At 38.2% G+C, this 16,884-nt stretch overlaps 1 protein-coding gene across 2 annotated transcripts in view; it reads right to left on the reverse strand.

The window, feature by feature from the left end:
* LOC136866399 (pumilio homolog 3) overlaps positions 1-16,884 on the reverse strand; it is a 152,819-nt gene that overhangs the window by 47,353 nt on the left and 88,582 nt on the right. Inside the window, exon 12 of one of the 2 annotated variants that reach the window (XM_067143321.2) lies at positions 1,388-6,477. The exons of the other annotated variant lie outside the window; for it this stretch is intronic. Within the exon in view, the coding sequence (XP_066999422.2) occupies positions 6,348-6,477 (130 nt within the window). The 3' untranslated portion in view covers positions 1,388-6,347. Of the gene's footprint in view, positions 1-1,387; positions 6,478-16,884 lie in introns of those variants that run through there. 2 annotated transcript variants of the gene reach the window in all.

Here is a 16,884-nt window from a genome sequence, read left to right on the forward strand (position 1 = left end):
TAGTGTGGCCTGCTTGCTTCCCAGATTTAAATGCAATCGAACAGGCATGGGACGCTCTAGGCCGAAGGACCACAGACTTAACACCACCACCACAGACCGTAGCTGACCTCCAAAGGGCGCCTCTACAGCAATGGGATGCGTTACCGCAAGCCATGCTGGATGGCCTGATACACAGTATTGGGAGCCGCTGTGTATCTCTATTGCCACAAAACATAAATTTCATGTTTCCGTATTGTCAGCTAAACTAATATTCTTTAAATCACTATATTCCACAATAATGGCAGTTTTGTAATATGTTCCAAGGGCACACCAGACAAACAGACAGAATCACTCTCCAGGCTAAACCATGACTCATCTGTAAACAGGACACTACCCCACTGTTTCTTGGTCCGGTTACCATGAGCAAGACACCACATTCCACAATTCACACGGTGCCTTTGTGCGAGGGGAATGCACGTGGCGAATCGCCGAGCATACAGAGCATCCTCTTGTGCACAAAACCACGTATGTAAACACAACGTTCAACTGGATAAAGAAGGCAATCATACCACTGAGACTTACGCAATTATGATAATCCTTATTGGCAGCAAACCAAATCACATAATTTCAATCTTTAATCAGATACCACCTAGTCCAATCAGTAGACTTGCAACTAATGATAACATCAAGTGGACATCACGACAAGTGGACAAGGAAAATTTTAAACCATGACCTTATAAGAACATAAATTTTTGAGAACATTTTAACATTCATAATATCATCCTCACTTCAGTTTTAAATGTTTTTAACTACAATATGTCATGTCAATTTTAGCAATCTACTGAAGATGATCCAATTAGGATCAAAACATGTACACAGTTGTGACAAATGTGAAATTTAAGTTTTTTAAATTAACATTTACCATACAGTATTGAATAACGAGGATATTATTCAACAATAAATCAGTGTTATAGTGATTTAAAGAATATTAGCCTGTATTGCCATGCGAGGTCATCGCACCCCTTATTGACGTTCTGTATACTACCAGGGTAGGGGCACTATACACAGTCAGTCTCACCCACTCTTCAGGTCCAGTTTTCCTGTATATCTTGTATCATTGTCACTATGCTCCATGTTTTTCCACGGATTTAAAAGATCCCTTAACTTATAGAAATGCGTGTGAAAAGAATAACAGGGTAACGCAAGCAAGATACTATCTAATAAAATAACTACACTAAAATTCTAAACTGCACTTAGGTAATCCTAATTAAAACAGGTAAACTGAAAATAGTTAAAACTAAATACTTACTGTAATAAACATCTGTCTGAGGTTGATGTTTCTTTATAAAAGGTTTCCACTTTATTTACAGGTATACAAAAGAATTTAAAATTTAATAAATACAACAAATGATTGTAGAAAAACAAATGTATATTTACTTTGAGAATATCTACAACATGTAAAACTGTCAAAATACAGTCAAACCTGCTCTAACGGACACTATCTTATACGGATATTTTTCCATGGAACCAATATTATTTTACATAAGGCACATGTTAAATAAGCCTCATTTAAGTAGACACCTCAAATTCTGGACAGCAGACATCGCCATTAGTCTCGCCTACTTGTATTAAGCGGACACTTTATGCGTTTCAGGACACTTTCTTTACACAAGACTATGTCATTCTTTCTTTTAATATCATTCTGCAGATATCCGAGAATTTCTTTTGAATATTTGCACTATTTCGAGTTGAAGAAGAGGAGAGATGAAACGTACATAAGAATGTTGAAGTAGCCATGAAGTTAATTGATCTGTACAGGGCTCTTTCTAAACTTTTCGTTAGGGTTGTCTTGTGTTCTAATTAGTGTACGTTCTGAGAATTCTAGTTGCCCGGGAATGCTACCAGTGAGTACTTACTCACAAGTTACTGGGAGATTTTCCAGCATATCTTGCACCATTCCATTCATAACTCAGATTGTCGCTGATAAGGTCGACGTCAGGTGTTCAGTTAAACTTGACAAGGAAGAGACTTTCATGTGTTGATTGTTGAGGCAGAAATGCCATGGCATTTCAATCGCCCAGTGAACATGAATAGGAGGAATGGGCATGTTTAGATCTCGAGACAAGAAAAAATATAGTGCAAAAGGACTTTCAGTGAGAAAAGCTCTCTGAAAAATTAAACTGCTGGCCTTAATTAAGGTACAGCCCCAGCATTTGCCTCGTGTGAAAATGGGAAACCACGGAAAATCATCTTCAGGGCTGCCGACATTGGGGTTCGAACCCACTCTCTCCTGGATGCGAGCTCACAGCTGGGCGCTCCTAACCGCACAACCAACTCGCCCAGTAAAAGTGACATTTTAAATGAGTGGGAGGAAAAATAGGAATCGAGGAATGAAAAGAAAGTGGGAGTCAGTTTTTGCAGAAGTGAACATTGTGGTATATGAGTGGTACAAATGTGTTCAAGCAAAGAAACTGTGAGTGGGCCAATATTACAAGTAAAAGCGTGAGAAATCGCAAATACCCTGAAAGTTGAGGTTAATTGAATAAATAATTTGTACGTCATGCTGGGTCATTACGCCCTTTACAAGAATATTGCAGTAAAGAAAACTGTGCTAAATTTGTACATCCAGCTGAATGATTACTTCCTGAAGCTGTAATGAATGTAAGGGCTGTAAAATCACTTCTAATATCTCCCAGGCAAATATTTAGTTAGAAACTATTTAGAACAATCAAAATAAAGACATATGCTTATATTTAAGGTGGATGTTCTTGAACCCATGACCTTTGTGCCCTAAGAACATTATGCATAAATTAACAATTAAATTAAAAGTTGGATTCTTGATAGCATGGATTTGACACGTGACGAGGGGGTGATTACCTTCAGTCCCACGCTCTGGGATACGTGACGTCAGTCGCACGTGTCAACGGCGGAAGAATCTTAAGTCACTTTTGTGAACTATTTCAAAGCGCGTGTATATGGCGTGCCCCAAGCCAAGTCAAAAATATAGTGCCTATCAATGGAGGTCATTTATCCCACAAATTGAACACGTTTACATTTTAAATGTCCATGAACACTACCGCTGGAAATGTAGCGAATATGTAGTCACCTTTAAAACTCTTGTAATTACAGTTTAGTTAAATCAGAAAATTTATAGAAATTTTCTTGGCGGCAAAGAGAGATGCCCGAAGAGAGGGGGTAGCTGCTATATATAAGAACTAACCCATGACAAAGTCTCCTCCTTCTCCTGCATTTATGGTACGAAGCGGACGATAAAGTGTTGAGCTGCTCTGTGAAATCAAACAACAAAAGTAGACTAAGTTCCACCACAGATTTTAGCCATTGTGGCTGGGATCTTGACTCCATGTGGAGAAAGTTTCTTGAGTGGAAATAATTGTACCAGATAGGACGGTCAAAGTACTGAATAAATTCTCCTGTGATAATTAAAGTAATTCGTGTGCGGAAGTAATTACAGTCCATCATGTGCGCTCAAAGAAAAAAAAGTGAAGGGCATTTCTTTTTTTTTTTTAATGCTTTATTCCAGGAAACCTGAAGAAATATAATAATCTGTAAAGCCAGCAATGTAAAAATGGCTAAATAAAAATGCCAGGGTCGCAGGTGAGCCCTATGACGAATACTGGCGTGACTACATAAGGTATGTGACTTTCCATCTTACTACCTATTATATCTTGTTTCATGATCTCAAAAAAATGTGTATTTGAATGGGGATATACGACGTAGTGGTCACCCCTATTAAGTTTTTGTAAATGTTAGAATACGACTAAAAGAGTCATTTGTTTTATTTTCCACTTGGATAAATTTTTGAAGTCTTGCGAGTGCCGTATGATGTTGTAAAAAGTTATTGAATAGGGTTTCGAAGTGATATCACGTCCAATGTAGATCGTCATTTCCGTGTGTTTACTGCCTATATTTTGTGATGTCAAATTAAGATGTTCATTCGACGTAAAATTTTTCTGTCTGAAATTTTGACGTAAATAATATAAGAAATCCATGGTTACTCATTTTCAATCGAGTGGAAGCGTGTTGTCGTGTGAGAGTATAGTGGGATGAATTTCGTGACAGAGTGAAACGTTTTTTTCTAGGCCCATTTTAAACTGTGTCTGACTGACAATAAAAAAGTTCTAGTAGAAATTTTCAGTCATTTTTCGTAAAAATCAAGTTATTAAAAATACGATATCATGTTATGCGAAGTTGTTCATTATTAATGCATTTGCGTATTAGACGTCATGAATTCTAGTAAGGATTTTATTCCAGTTTTTTGTCGGTGATAGTTGCGAGTGGGGAAACAGAAGTTAGTTGTTGTGTGAGTTGAGATGAGATTTGTGAATCAGGTTAGAGACCTGTCAAATGAAGCCAGGACATGGAAGCCCAAGGAATATTTTATAATGTTGGGAATGGAAAGCAATATATAGAAATCCATGGCGGTATTAATTTGCGACGCATATAATTATTGTGGGCATCTTGAAGCATAATCTGTGCATTTTGTTGGTTAGAATATCGTATTTGTTTAATTATGTCAGCGGAGTTTAAAAGGGAGCATTTTGAGAAGCCAGTCAGGTAGAATGAAACAGGTGTTACATGTCACTGCCAAGCGGACTAGGGTGAAACGCCGGCAGCTGATAGAGGAACACAGCGGGGATATAACGGGACACGCGTGGAATTGAGATTGTATTTCTCGGCCGGGGAGAACGTTAAATGTTGGATTTAGTTGAAATTTTCATCCGGTAATAACCTGAGTGTTGTGGAATACTGTAAATTTGTTTAATTGGGGACGTAATGAACATTTGAAACCACGAACTTCGAGTATAATGAACAAGAGTAACCAAATTCAGGGTTGTCCAAAATATAGAGCGATGGTAGTGATGATTGATTGTCTGTGAGGGGTGTGCAAACTTTAAAATGTTATGACGAGATATGGCATCGTAATTATATGGCGATTTGCTTTTGGTTTGTACGTAGATTATTAGGGTATCCAAGTGTTAATAATGGCTAGGGTTAGATTAGATTTAAAGTGTGAGGTCATGAAACGAGATATATAAACTGGACATGAATGATGTAGTTCTTTTCCAGACAATAGGAAGCAACAGATAAACATTGATAGGACTTTAAAATTGTGAGAACACAATTGCGTAGGAATTTGTGAAGAAACCAGAGTCCGCGGAGATAGAATTTGTTGTCCTTTAAGATTTCATTAAATCATTTAAATTTATTTAATTATTAAATTCAGTGAAACCGCATTTTGAAATAACTTTAATCAAGCGAATAACTTGGAGATGCATTCTGGAAATATTAGTTTGTTTTCTGGGGAATATGTAAATGGTAACGTAACGATTAAGGGGACATATCCGAAGGAAATGGATTTTACTGCCACAAAGCTTGTGAGCATTGCTATTGTTGTATTATTTGACTTTGATTGAGCAGTGAATGTATTGGGAATAGTAAAGTGGAAACTTTGGTCGTCAACCGAGGTAATTTAATTGTGTTTAGCCTTCAGCCTAGAAACTTGGATGGTCAGGGGGTCATCACCCTCAGTGACTTAGATTAGGGCCATATGCCACTGTAGCATCATTTTCCTTGCGGTCATCATCCACAATGACTTTAAAGTAACTTAGAAGTTTAGATGTCGGTCCATGACATTGACGCAGGTCACATCGATTCAATTAAGGGTCCATGTCGTATGACCACTGTGTGGCACACACCAATTGGACGGCCTTAATTATACCCAGAGTCCAGAGTTCATGTTACGAGGGCTGGACCATAACGAATCACTATGATGGTACATGTGGTCTCACTTGGAAGCCGAATTTAAGGATTTCCAGACTTTCCTTTCTTTAATAGAAAATGAGACAATGGTTTCTAGTAAGAATGCCCATCAGGCAGGCACGTCAAAGGCTTACCAGTGTTCTAACCTTCTATGTAATAAAATGATTGTGGTGTCCAGTGGACACATTTAATTTCAGTGATATCGTTGACATATCAGAAGGCTTCAGAATTTTATGAATAAATTTAGGAATCTTTTAAACAGACCTTTCATTCAAGTAGATAGATTAGAATTACTGAACCCTACCTTTACCTCAGCAAGTGATGAAGAACCCGATACGACCCAAGAGACAGATCTCATGAACTATGCTGATAGGTAAGAAAGGTAGGTATCCCTAAATATGGACCAAAAGGGTTCATTCTTTGCTATTAAAATGTTCCATTAATTTTTACAACCTTATTTTAATGGACACTTCTCGTAATGGAGATATTTCCTCGGAACCGACGGTGTCCGCAGAAGAGAGGTTCGATTGTATTAACAATAAAAATTAGCAAATCATGTCTCAACTATAACATATACAAAAACAAGATTAACTATTCAGTTTACCAAGGAGAATTTTTGCTCCCATTGTTTTTTGCTTCCGAAGTTGCTTTTGGACACCGTCATCCAGTTTCTCTCGTAAAAATGATTCAGCCTCAGTAACACCTGACTCCACAATACTGGAAACAAAACAACAATATGTCTATATGTGAGATCTGACACATTGATCTAATAAACACAGGAGACATTTAGATGATGATGATGATGATGATGATGATGATGAGATGATGATGATGATAATAATAATAATAATAATAATAATAATAATAATAATAATAATAATAATAATAATAATAATAATAATAATAATAATAATAATAATAATAATAATAATAATAATTTCCTACAAGAATGGCATATTAGGGAATAGTATAAGATACAGCATTCTTCCTTATTATACTACAATCAACAATACAGAACAGAAACATTTTACTGCATCCTCTTCCACCCTTCACCATTAAAAAAAAGTCAAATAATTGTGATTTGTTTTTCATTCAGTCGATATAAGCGTTTATGGTGCATTGGTGGACGATGCTATGGAAAACAGAATGTGAAAAAACATTGAAGGTTTATGTTTAAGGTTCTTAATGTTTATGATAATAACACTGGCAGCTTCTTGATGATGTCTTTTCAATCATTTATATAAATATGGACGAAAATGGATGTTCCGTCCATGTCATCCAAGACCGAACAGTTAGATTCAGACCTCCACTCTCTAATTCTCTTGCGATCAAGAACATTTTCACTCAGCCCAAACACCATACAGTATTGCCTACATCATCCTCACCATTAACATAATCTATTGCCAGGCTGAGTGGCTCAGAGAGTTGAGGTGCTGGTCTTCTGACCCCAAGTTGGCAGGTTTGATCCTAGCTCAGACAAGTGGTATTTGAAGGTGTTCAAATATATCAGCCTTGTGTCGGTAGATTTACAGGCATGTAAAAGAACCACTTGCAGGACAAAATTCCGGCACCTCGGCATCTTCAAAAACCGTAAAAGTAGTTAGTGGGATGTAAAGTAAATAACATTATTAACATAATCTGTTTACAACATATTTACTTGGAACTAGTTTCAACGCTATTTAGCATCATCTTCAGCCAAAATGTGAGAAATAGGCATAGGTGAATACATGCAAACATATACATTACACAAAATGTTACAGCATTATGAATAAATAAGAGTAAAAAGAGACATAAAATAGTGAAGTACAAGTTCGGAACTTGCCAGTCATCAAAACAGTCCATGAAGGGTGAATCAAAACTGTACGAACACGAGTTAGGACTTAACAAACACAATCCCTTAAAAAACATACAACACACTAAAACACTGACTTCTCGGGCTGTCAGCTCAATATTGTACAAGGAACACTATTCCATATCAAGTACTGCAGCTGCACAGCCCTAGCATGCATTTTATGTGCAAGGAACTGCAACGGCACGGCGCGGGCATGCATTTAGCTTAATCGCTCGTAATAACGGATGCATCAGTGATAGGATTCTTGTTGTAACCGAGGGATAATACACAGTTTAAGATAGGGATTTTCAAGGGACAGAAAATGGGTGGCGTTATAACGGAGTTCTCGCTATAGCGGACTTCTACTGTACATACATTAGCACACCAAGGTACAATATAATAGGTTTTGGGATAAATGGTACACTTCCATATGAGATCAGTTCAGTATGAGAAATATTGGAGATATAGTTGTTATATAGTTAGATGGTATGGTCATGTCGTCCGAAGTCCTGCAGACACAGTGATACATACAGCCCTCCAATTTGATCTTGAAGGTTCTCGATCCCGAGGTCATTCCATGAAGCACTGGTTCAACTGCATCAAGAAAGACATTCGTCTTGTAGGCATCACTAAAGCTGACACCCTTGACCGCAGGAAGTGGAGGATGGCATGTTTAAAAGCGGACCCTGCACTAGTATGGGACTGTGTTTGTGAAGATAGGTAATTCACCTCAAGCCATACTGAATCCCCTTATGAAGTATTATTTCAGAAATAAATTTATTTATTTCTACTCAAACTCAAAAATTAAGAGACTGTGACAGTACTTGCAGATGCCTCTCTACAGTTCCGGAATTCAAGGCCATTTCTGGTTTTCGCGTTACTTTCTCTGACCTACCTCCCATGGCAAGGACTCTGATCTGTGTTGAAAATCACATTGCTTTCACAAGGGATGACAAAGAACAATTTGATGATTGATTGATTGATTGATGCTTGTTGTTTTAAGGGGCCTAACATCGAGGTCATCGGCCCCTAATGGTACGAAATGAAAGAACAAAAATGTCAAATTCATCCACTGACCAAAAAAATAATAATGACATGAAGAATGAATGGATGGACATGAACCCCACAAACAAAAACAAAAAAAGAGGAAACAAACAAACAAAATACAGTGGATCAGACTCAAACAAAAATCATACATAATTGATTACTGACCAAGGGACCACTCATAAAGTACAATGATGCTTGATGTCTAAAGGGGTGCAAACTCCATACCTAAGGCCCCACAGAATGGTACATGTCGCGAGTAAAGTAGAACCATGGTACTTGTCAAGTTGCGGTACTAATCAAAAGTAGCGAAACTCACGGTGTTCCACACAAGATGGTACTAGCCGGGCTGAGTGGCTCAGACGGTTAAGGCACTGGCCTTCTAACCCCAACTTGGCAGGTTCGATCCTGGCTCAGTCCGGTGGTATTTGAAGGTGCTCAAATACGACCGCCTCGTGTCGGTAGATTTACTGGCACGTAAAAGAACTCCTGCGGGACTAAATTCCGGCACCTCGGCGTCTCCGAAGACCGTAAAAGTAGTTAGTGGGACGTAAAACACATAACATTATTATTATTAAGATGGTACTACTCACAAGTAATGTGCTTCGTACAGGTAACGCAGACCTATGGCGTTTAGCACACAATGGCGCCACTCATAGCCAACGCAAACCAATGAGTTTCCTCACCTAGGTGTACTAGGCACGGATGCCGGTCCCACGGGCTCCGTGGTGTTCCTCACATAGTGGATACTAATCAAAGGCAACGCAGACCCACGGTGTCGCTCATATAGTGGTACAACTCACAGGCTACGCCCAGACCCGCGGTGTTGCTCACATGCATACGACGCACAGGTACTGGAAAACCCACAGGGGAACCAACTCTCTGCGGCTACTAATCACAAACCCATTTCGTACCGAATATAGTGGTACAACTCGCAAGTACAGGCAACCCATGGTGTTCCCCGCGTGATGGCACGAATCAAAAGCAGTTTCATGGTTCTAATTTAATCATCCCTTGGTCGCCCCTTTTAGTCGCCTCTCACGACAGGCAGGGGATACCGTGGGTGTATTCTTCATCTGCGTCCCCCACCCACGGGGGGTAGTGTGTTTGGTCCGCGAGAGGTATTTTATTTCCCTCAAGTCCGCCGGCAAGCCGGTGAGGACCCCCCTATCCGCCACCTGGGACGCGCCACGTGGGAGTATCACCTCTCCCCCTGCTACGCCAACGTAGCAGGTTCGTGGAAAGAACAATTTCGGGGTTGGGAAATAATGTGATGGTATTGAGCGGTAATAATGAAATTTTGTGACGCGATAAATGAGGTATTTTAAAATAGATTTAATATGATGTGAATCGGGACTTAGAACTTTCGACATGCTAAGCAAGAAATTGTCTTAATGAGGAACGCGCACTATGAGGTTTCACTGTATTTTCTCGCGTCCGGTTAAATTTCGGAAAGGCTGTTCCCAAGTAATTTAATGAAATTTCAGAAAAGCCAAATATCCTTTTTGACCTTCTAATTGCCATTTTCAGTAACGTCAAACCAACAAGTCATAATTCAGATTTTCATAATATTCACAGCACCTTTCCTCAACAGCCATCCTTTTTTCCCCACATCCTTCAGCCGTGCCTTAATTCCCCCTTCCCCACACCCCACACCCTCAACTGTCTCCATCAGGACCTTCCCCTCCCCTCTCCTTCCTTTTCATTTGAATCTCACAACAGTTAGTGTGAAGCACACACAACAACAGGCCACACACCTCAAGCTGTATTGAGAGGTAAGTCTCATATACCCTATGCCATCTAACCAACACATTCTCTCATTCAACTCATTCATTTAATTTTATCTAATTTATTCAGGTTAACTTCATGGGGACTGCAATGAATTGCAAATTTTATACCAGACACAATGTATCTGTGTTAACCACATCTTCATGTGCCGTCCTGACAATGTCCAACAGCATTTCAGCACGATTTAACAAGCACCGCAAGAGCATCTCATTTTATTACCTTGATTGATGATGAAACAACATCTAACAGTTCTCCGTCAGCTAATGGTTATTTACAGCGGTGTCCAATGGCTTGCATATGATTAACACTACTCAAATAGATCTGGTGATGAACTACGGGATCAACTTTTACCAGTTCCCATTTACTATTGAATTATTAATGATTAGATGTTCTGTGTATATAAATATATTAATACTTGAAATATTCTCAATGATGAGCATACTCAAGTTAGAACCTAGTTTATCTTCAAATTTAATCACAATTACATCACAGTTTTTTAATGTCAATTTGTATATATTTGTCTCATTTGTTTTTGTGTGCATGTACATTTGTTTAGTATTAGATTTACATTAAGGCTGAAGATGGCCAGCCCTGGCCGAAATTAGTCCCTAATTAATTAATGTAATTTAGAATATTACATATTATAGTATTGAAAGGTGGACCATTACTACATTAATTTCATAATTATATTGCCCTTATAATGTTACTTATCGCTAGTAAAGTAGAACTATGCCATGTTGCGGTACTAATCAAAAGTAGCGTAGACTCACGGTATGTAAGTAAAATTCTTTCAAGAATAAAATTACTGTGTCCAACTATTCAATACAATTATATTTTGTAGTGATTAAATCCTACATAAATTATAAACACTAGTTAGGAACATGTTTCGCCCTAGTTTTGGGCATCTTCAGCCTAATACTAATCTTAAGGTCGTCTTAAATCTATTAAACATTGGAACCTAATACTAAATACAACGGTCTTATGCTAAATTTTTTTTTACAAAAGTTGTGATTTAGGTGATATTTACATAGTTTACAATATGTACATTAATTAAAAGCCAGAATTTGTGAACAAGGAAGCAACTAAATTATTTTATTTTAAAATGAATAGAAAACGTCCAAAGTGTAAATTGGATTTCTCCTACTGTATGGATGAAAGTTTATGCAAATGTGTTCGTTTGACTAGAGATGGTGGGGCTTCTCCAACTGTATGGATGAACATTAGGTTGAAGGTTTTACAGTTGGTTCGTTCAAAGGTGGTTATGGTCACCTATGTCGTAAGTATATTGTTACAAAACCGGAACCGTGGTATAAAGCCAAACATGTTGGGTTTGAATATTCTTTTAGAAAGAAGCATGGTTGGACAGTAATATTTTATAGGTTAAAACATGTATGTTGGAAACATATTGTTAATATCATTCATTAGTTCTCATATGATAACATTTTTGGAATATTGTGTCATTCTTGTCGATTAACATTCCCGTTGGTGCATTGTTCAACCTTGGGAGGAATTATGAGTTGTCTGTAACTGAATAAGAGAAAAAAGGAATTTAGAATGATGAAAGTCGATACCGTGACTCACGGTATTCAACACATTATGGTACTACTCACAGGTAATGTAATACGCACATGTAATGCAGACCTATGGTGTTTCTCACATTGCGACACCACTTACAGGCAACACAAACCTATGGTGTTCCTCACATAGGTGTACTAATCGCAGGGACTCGTACTATCCCGTGGTGTTCCTCACATAATGGGTACTAATCACAGGCAACACAGACCCACGGTGGCGCTCATATAGTGGTATTAATCACAGGCAACGCCCAGACCCATGGTGTTTCTCACATAATGGTACTAATTAAGGCAACATAAGCCCGTGGTGTTACGCATGTAGTGGTGTTAATCACGGGTACTATAAAACCCATCTTGATTCACACTGTTGCTACCAATCACAAACCTATTGTGTACCTAACATAGTGGTGCTACTAGCAAGTAAAGGCGATCCATGGTGTTCCCTGCGTGATGGTGCTAATTACAAGTAGTCTCATGTTTCTAATTCGATCATCCCTTGGTCGCCCCCTTTAGTCACCTCTTACAACTGGCAGGGGATACCGTGGGTGTATTCGTCTGAGTCCCCCACCCACAGGGGGTATAAGGAGGAATAGGCAGAGGACTGACAGATGAAAGTTTGAGGGTGATAATGCAATCATCACAGACAACAGATACGATTCAGAGAAAATACTGATTGAGATGGAAAACATTAGCTCTGTCCACTATGGTATGGAAATGGTCAGCTGTATGCAGGAGAGAAATGCAGCCTCGAGAGTCTAATTGAAGAATCATTTTTGGAAGAAATGGCTGATTTGCTTATTTAGGGTGTAGATAACAACAAGATGGTTGAAGAAGATGAGAGATAATTAGCTGCATAGTGCAAGCGAAAAATGCTCTCAACTCAAAGAACTTGTTTGCATTTAATAACCTCAGTTTCAAACTCAGGAAGAGACTGATGAAAGTGTGTATTTGGAATGTTGCCTAGTATGGCTGTGATACATGGACAGTGAGAGCAGTGGAGAAGAGGGGGCTTGAAGCTTTGGAAACCAGGTGCTATTAGAGAATGCTAAAAATCATTAACAAATTATGTGATGTTCGCTAGAGCAGGAGAATCAAGATGTATTTGGTTTCAGATTCAGATCAGAAAAGACTGACTGGTAGACCACTAAGTGTACCATAACACAAAAGCAACAACAATAGGAGTGGGTTACTCAGAAGGGTGAAATTAGCAAGAAGACCACAACTGGAATACATGTGCCAAATCACGTCAGATATGGAATGTGCAAACGACATGAAACTAGAAGAAGAAGAAGAAGAAGAAGAAAAGAAGAAGAAGAAGAAGAAGAACTCACTACCTTAGTAAGGTACTGGTCCCTTTATCAGTACTTTTAAAGCCTATACCCTTGTACAAAACAATACCGTGATTGCTGATTTGCTACCCTTCCTCTATCACTCTCAAATTCTTTAGTTTTGGAAAAATCTGCTTGTCAATTTCATATTGTCCTTGGTGTATTGAAGTGTCTGGATTAAAATGAATGTTAAACAAAAAGCATTTTAAAAATCAGGAATCCAAAGGAAGCATGATGAAAACACTGTTCTTAATTAAAAACTCGTGATTCAATTACTACAACTGTGCCGTTGAGAGGATGCAGTGGAGAAAAGTCAAATATGGGAAACAAGAGGATTTGGAGAAGATAGATTCAACAATCCTAGAACTCAACAAAATTTCTTATACCTGTTATAATGTAAGAACAGTTGGCTGTCTTCTGGTAAATATGCGCATAATATAATTCCTTGAAGAGAGTTTTATGTTGCACTCATTCAAACAGGCCTTATGGCGACGATGGGGTAGGACAGGGAAGGAAGTGACCATGGTGAACAGAGGCCTGAATTTTGAACATTTTGTATGTTACGTCAACGGAGTATTCCAGCAGATGTTAAAGACATATTTAATGCCACATAATTTATGACACACGTTAACAAATGTAACTGTAACAGTAAGATTTGCTGGAGTGCACTATGAATAAAGATGATAGGCAATGTTGTAATAATCTTTTTTATTTTCTTCTCTGTATGAGTAATCCATTCCTGAACTTTTGCCCAGGGTTTTGTAACACCTAAAATACAATGAGTTAAATACATATTATAGAGAATATATACAGGATACACTAGGAACAACGAAAGGAAGTTCATGATCACAAGATGATGATAAAAATGTAATAAAGCAGTGAAGGCATTCCTTCTAACAAGATACTTGTGCCCGTTCACACCTCCGCGACAGTTTTCAAAATGGCGCCGAGTGAAGGTATGGCCCATTTGATCTATAGGAAGCAAAGAATAGACACCAGTTGCGGTGACATAGAAGGCCATACACGTCATGGAACGGTCGAGTATTGAGAGTGAAACGGACAGTGGACTGTCTACTGTTTTGTTTTACAAAAAAAAAAGTAGAAAACTTGGGATTGTTAAGAAAACTGCATCTTAATTTTTCTCAACGGAGAGTGAAGACGGAACTTCCGACCGCGGTATAATTTTTAAGGAAGAAGAAAGGATCAAAAGCTATACTAAAGGAAAAAGTGTCGGAAACGAGAAGAAAACAAGTCAATTCACCGAAAAATAAGCAGAGTTGATTAGAGATATTTTAAAAAAAGGGAATCAGCTAAGTACCACGAGATACGCGTGGGTGGATAAAGAGCGCAGTTGGTCTATACTCTGCGAAGGGAGACCAAGCCAGCATTAAAAAAAAAAGGGATCTCATACAAGAAGAGATACATCTCGATTTATTGAATCAGAATAAAAATAAGTTTTCCCAAGATCTACAAGAAGCGGCCGACAGAAATAGATTCACTGAAATCAACACCAACGAGATCGAAGATATACGTCGGAGAGCCACAAAGGAAATAATAAATTTAAGGATTACAAACTTCAAAAAAGAATTATATAATGGCTGTTCACTGCACTATAATCCTTATTTTAGTTGCTGACAAGAATACCATGAGGATGGTGTGCTAAATATACATGATGGACCAAGCTGGAGACCAGTACATCTTGCTATACGATCGAGCCATGATGAGGAAGGCGACGGGAAACCATTCGACCAACCCATGATGAGGATGGCGACGGGAAACCATTCGACCAACCATGATGAGGAAGGCGACGGGAAACCAGACAGCAATCCCGTGATGAGGAAGCAGATGATGTACCAGATGACCAACCCATGACCTGACCGCAGACCCAACTACATCCATTTGGGAGCAGAACAGCTGGACCAGGACCAACCATGAGCGAGCTAAGTCATTTACAATACTTAATCGCATAATTTTTGGTTTGCCTACACATGTGCCCTAGGCATGTGCCGATGGGTTAAATATAAACCGATATATAAGAAATGCAAGTGAATGTTACCAATGAAGTGTGAGATACTTAAGTCCGTAGTTACATGATCTAGCAATATAGCATAAGATTCTAATGTGTTGGATATATACGTCATCGTGTATCGATCAAAATACACGTATGTAGCGAGAGGTTTGAAAAACAATTTTGGAAACAGCTGATTGTAATGACAAACTGGCAGATTACAGAGATTTCGTATTGGTAATGCTACAAGTCGACGTCACGATTGGTTGCGCGCGGTGTAAAATAAACATATGAAATCACGCATTATTTTGCTTCGCAATAAGGGCATTGAACTCAATCATAGGTTATGAGATATAGCAACTTTTAATGTTGTTTTAAGAAACATAGTGTGATAGCTTTGACATAGACATGTATATGGGAACGCGACGAGTTAATATTGAGGCTACGATATTAAGATATTGTATGAATGTTGAAATAAGGTTACAATTGTGCTAACTTGAGGAAAAGTATGAGTTATATAGTGATATGAGAAGTTTTATACGCACTACGTAGGGGCCATTGAGCGCCTGCAGTTTAAGATATGCCACGCTACATTCTTTAGATTCATATACGTGAGATTGCCCACACCGCAGGATTGACCTAAGCCAAGGTATGAATAGAATTTACTATTGTAGAATTATGCTTGTGACGGGATCGTATGTCAACTTTAGAGGTGCTGTAATGAATATCGGAATACTACGATATGTTTTATAGCTGTGTTTTGACCAAATGCATTCACGACACCGATAAATATGATATTATGTTTCTGAATACGACGACATAGCATTTGCATTGCAACTGCGCGTATGAATAAAATAGCTTGCATTGAAGTAGAATGTTATGGAATATAACGAAGGAAAGGGACATTGAGCCTAAAAGACATGTGTATGACAGCCAAAGGTTGTGTTGAAGTTAGTTAGATAGCTGAATAGATTAACATATACTCTGTTTGAACTTGCATTTCTCAACGAACAACATCTAGGGAAATGTTAGAGTAGGAGCCAAATTTAACAGGCACTAGGAACAAATGCCTTAGTCCGTAAGTGGTTATCCATGCACAACGTGAAAGAAGTAATAAAGCATGAGTTCGGATTTATTCATATGGATTTATGCATTTAAATTTACGCATCTAGATTTACTTATTCGAGTCTACTTATATGGATTTACTTATTAGTGACTCGTCATTTACTGAGTATCAGCTACAATTTACTATTTAATATTCTCAACGCTCAATTCTAATATGATTGGCGATTAAATATAACTGTGATATACAGTTCAGTCCTGCAATTTGAAGTTATGATTTGGTTTAATTTCAAGTTTGAGCTTATTAGTGGACTTTATATACACTTCAGCTTAACCGTGTGTTTAATTCAGACTTGTTTAAGTAGTCTTAAAGCAATTGAGCTCTCGTAACAACTTAATTATGTTGGTGTTGTATCTATGACTTAACTTCAGTATGGACCTTAGATGTCCAGTGATCGATTGTAATTATGTACATACTCAATTTTGATT

Source organism: Anabrus simplex, chromosome 3 (genome assembly GCF_040414725.1).
Source record: "Anabrus simplex isolate iqAnaSimp1 chromosome 3, ASM4041472v1, whole genome shotgun sequence".
NCBI lineage: Eukaryota > Metazoa > Arthropoda > Insecta > Orthoptera > Tettigoniidae > Anabrus > Anabrus simplex.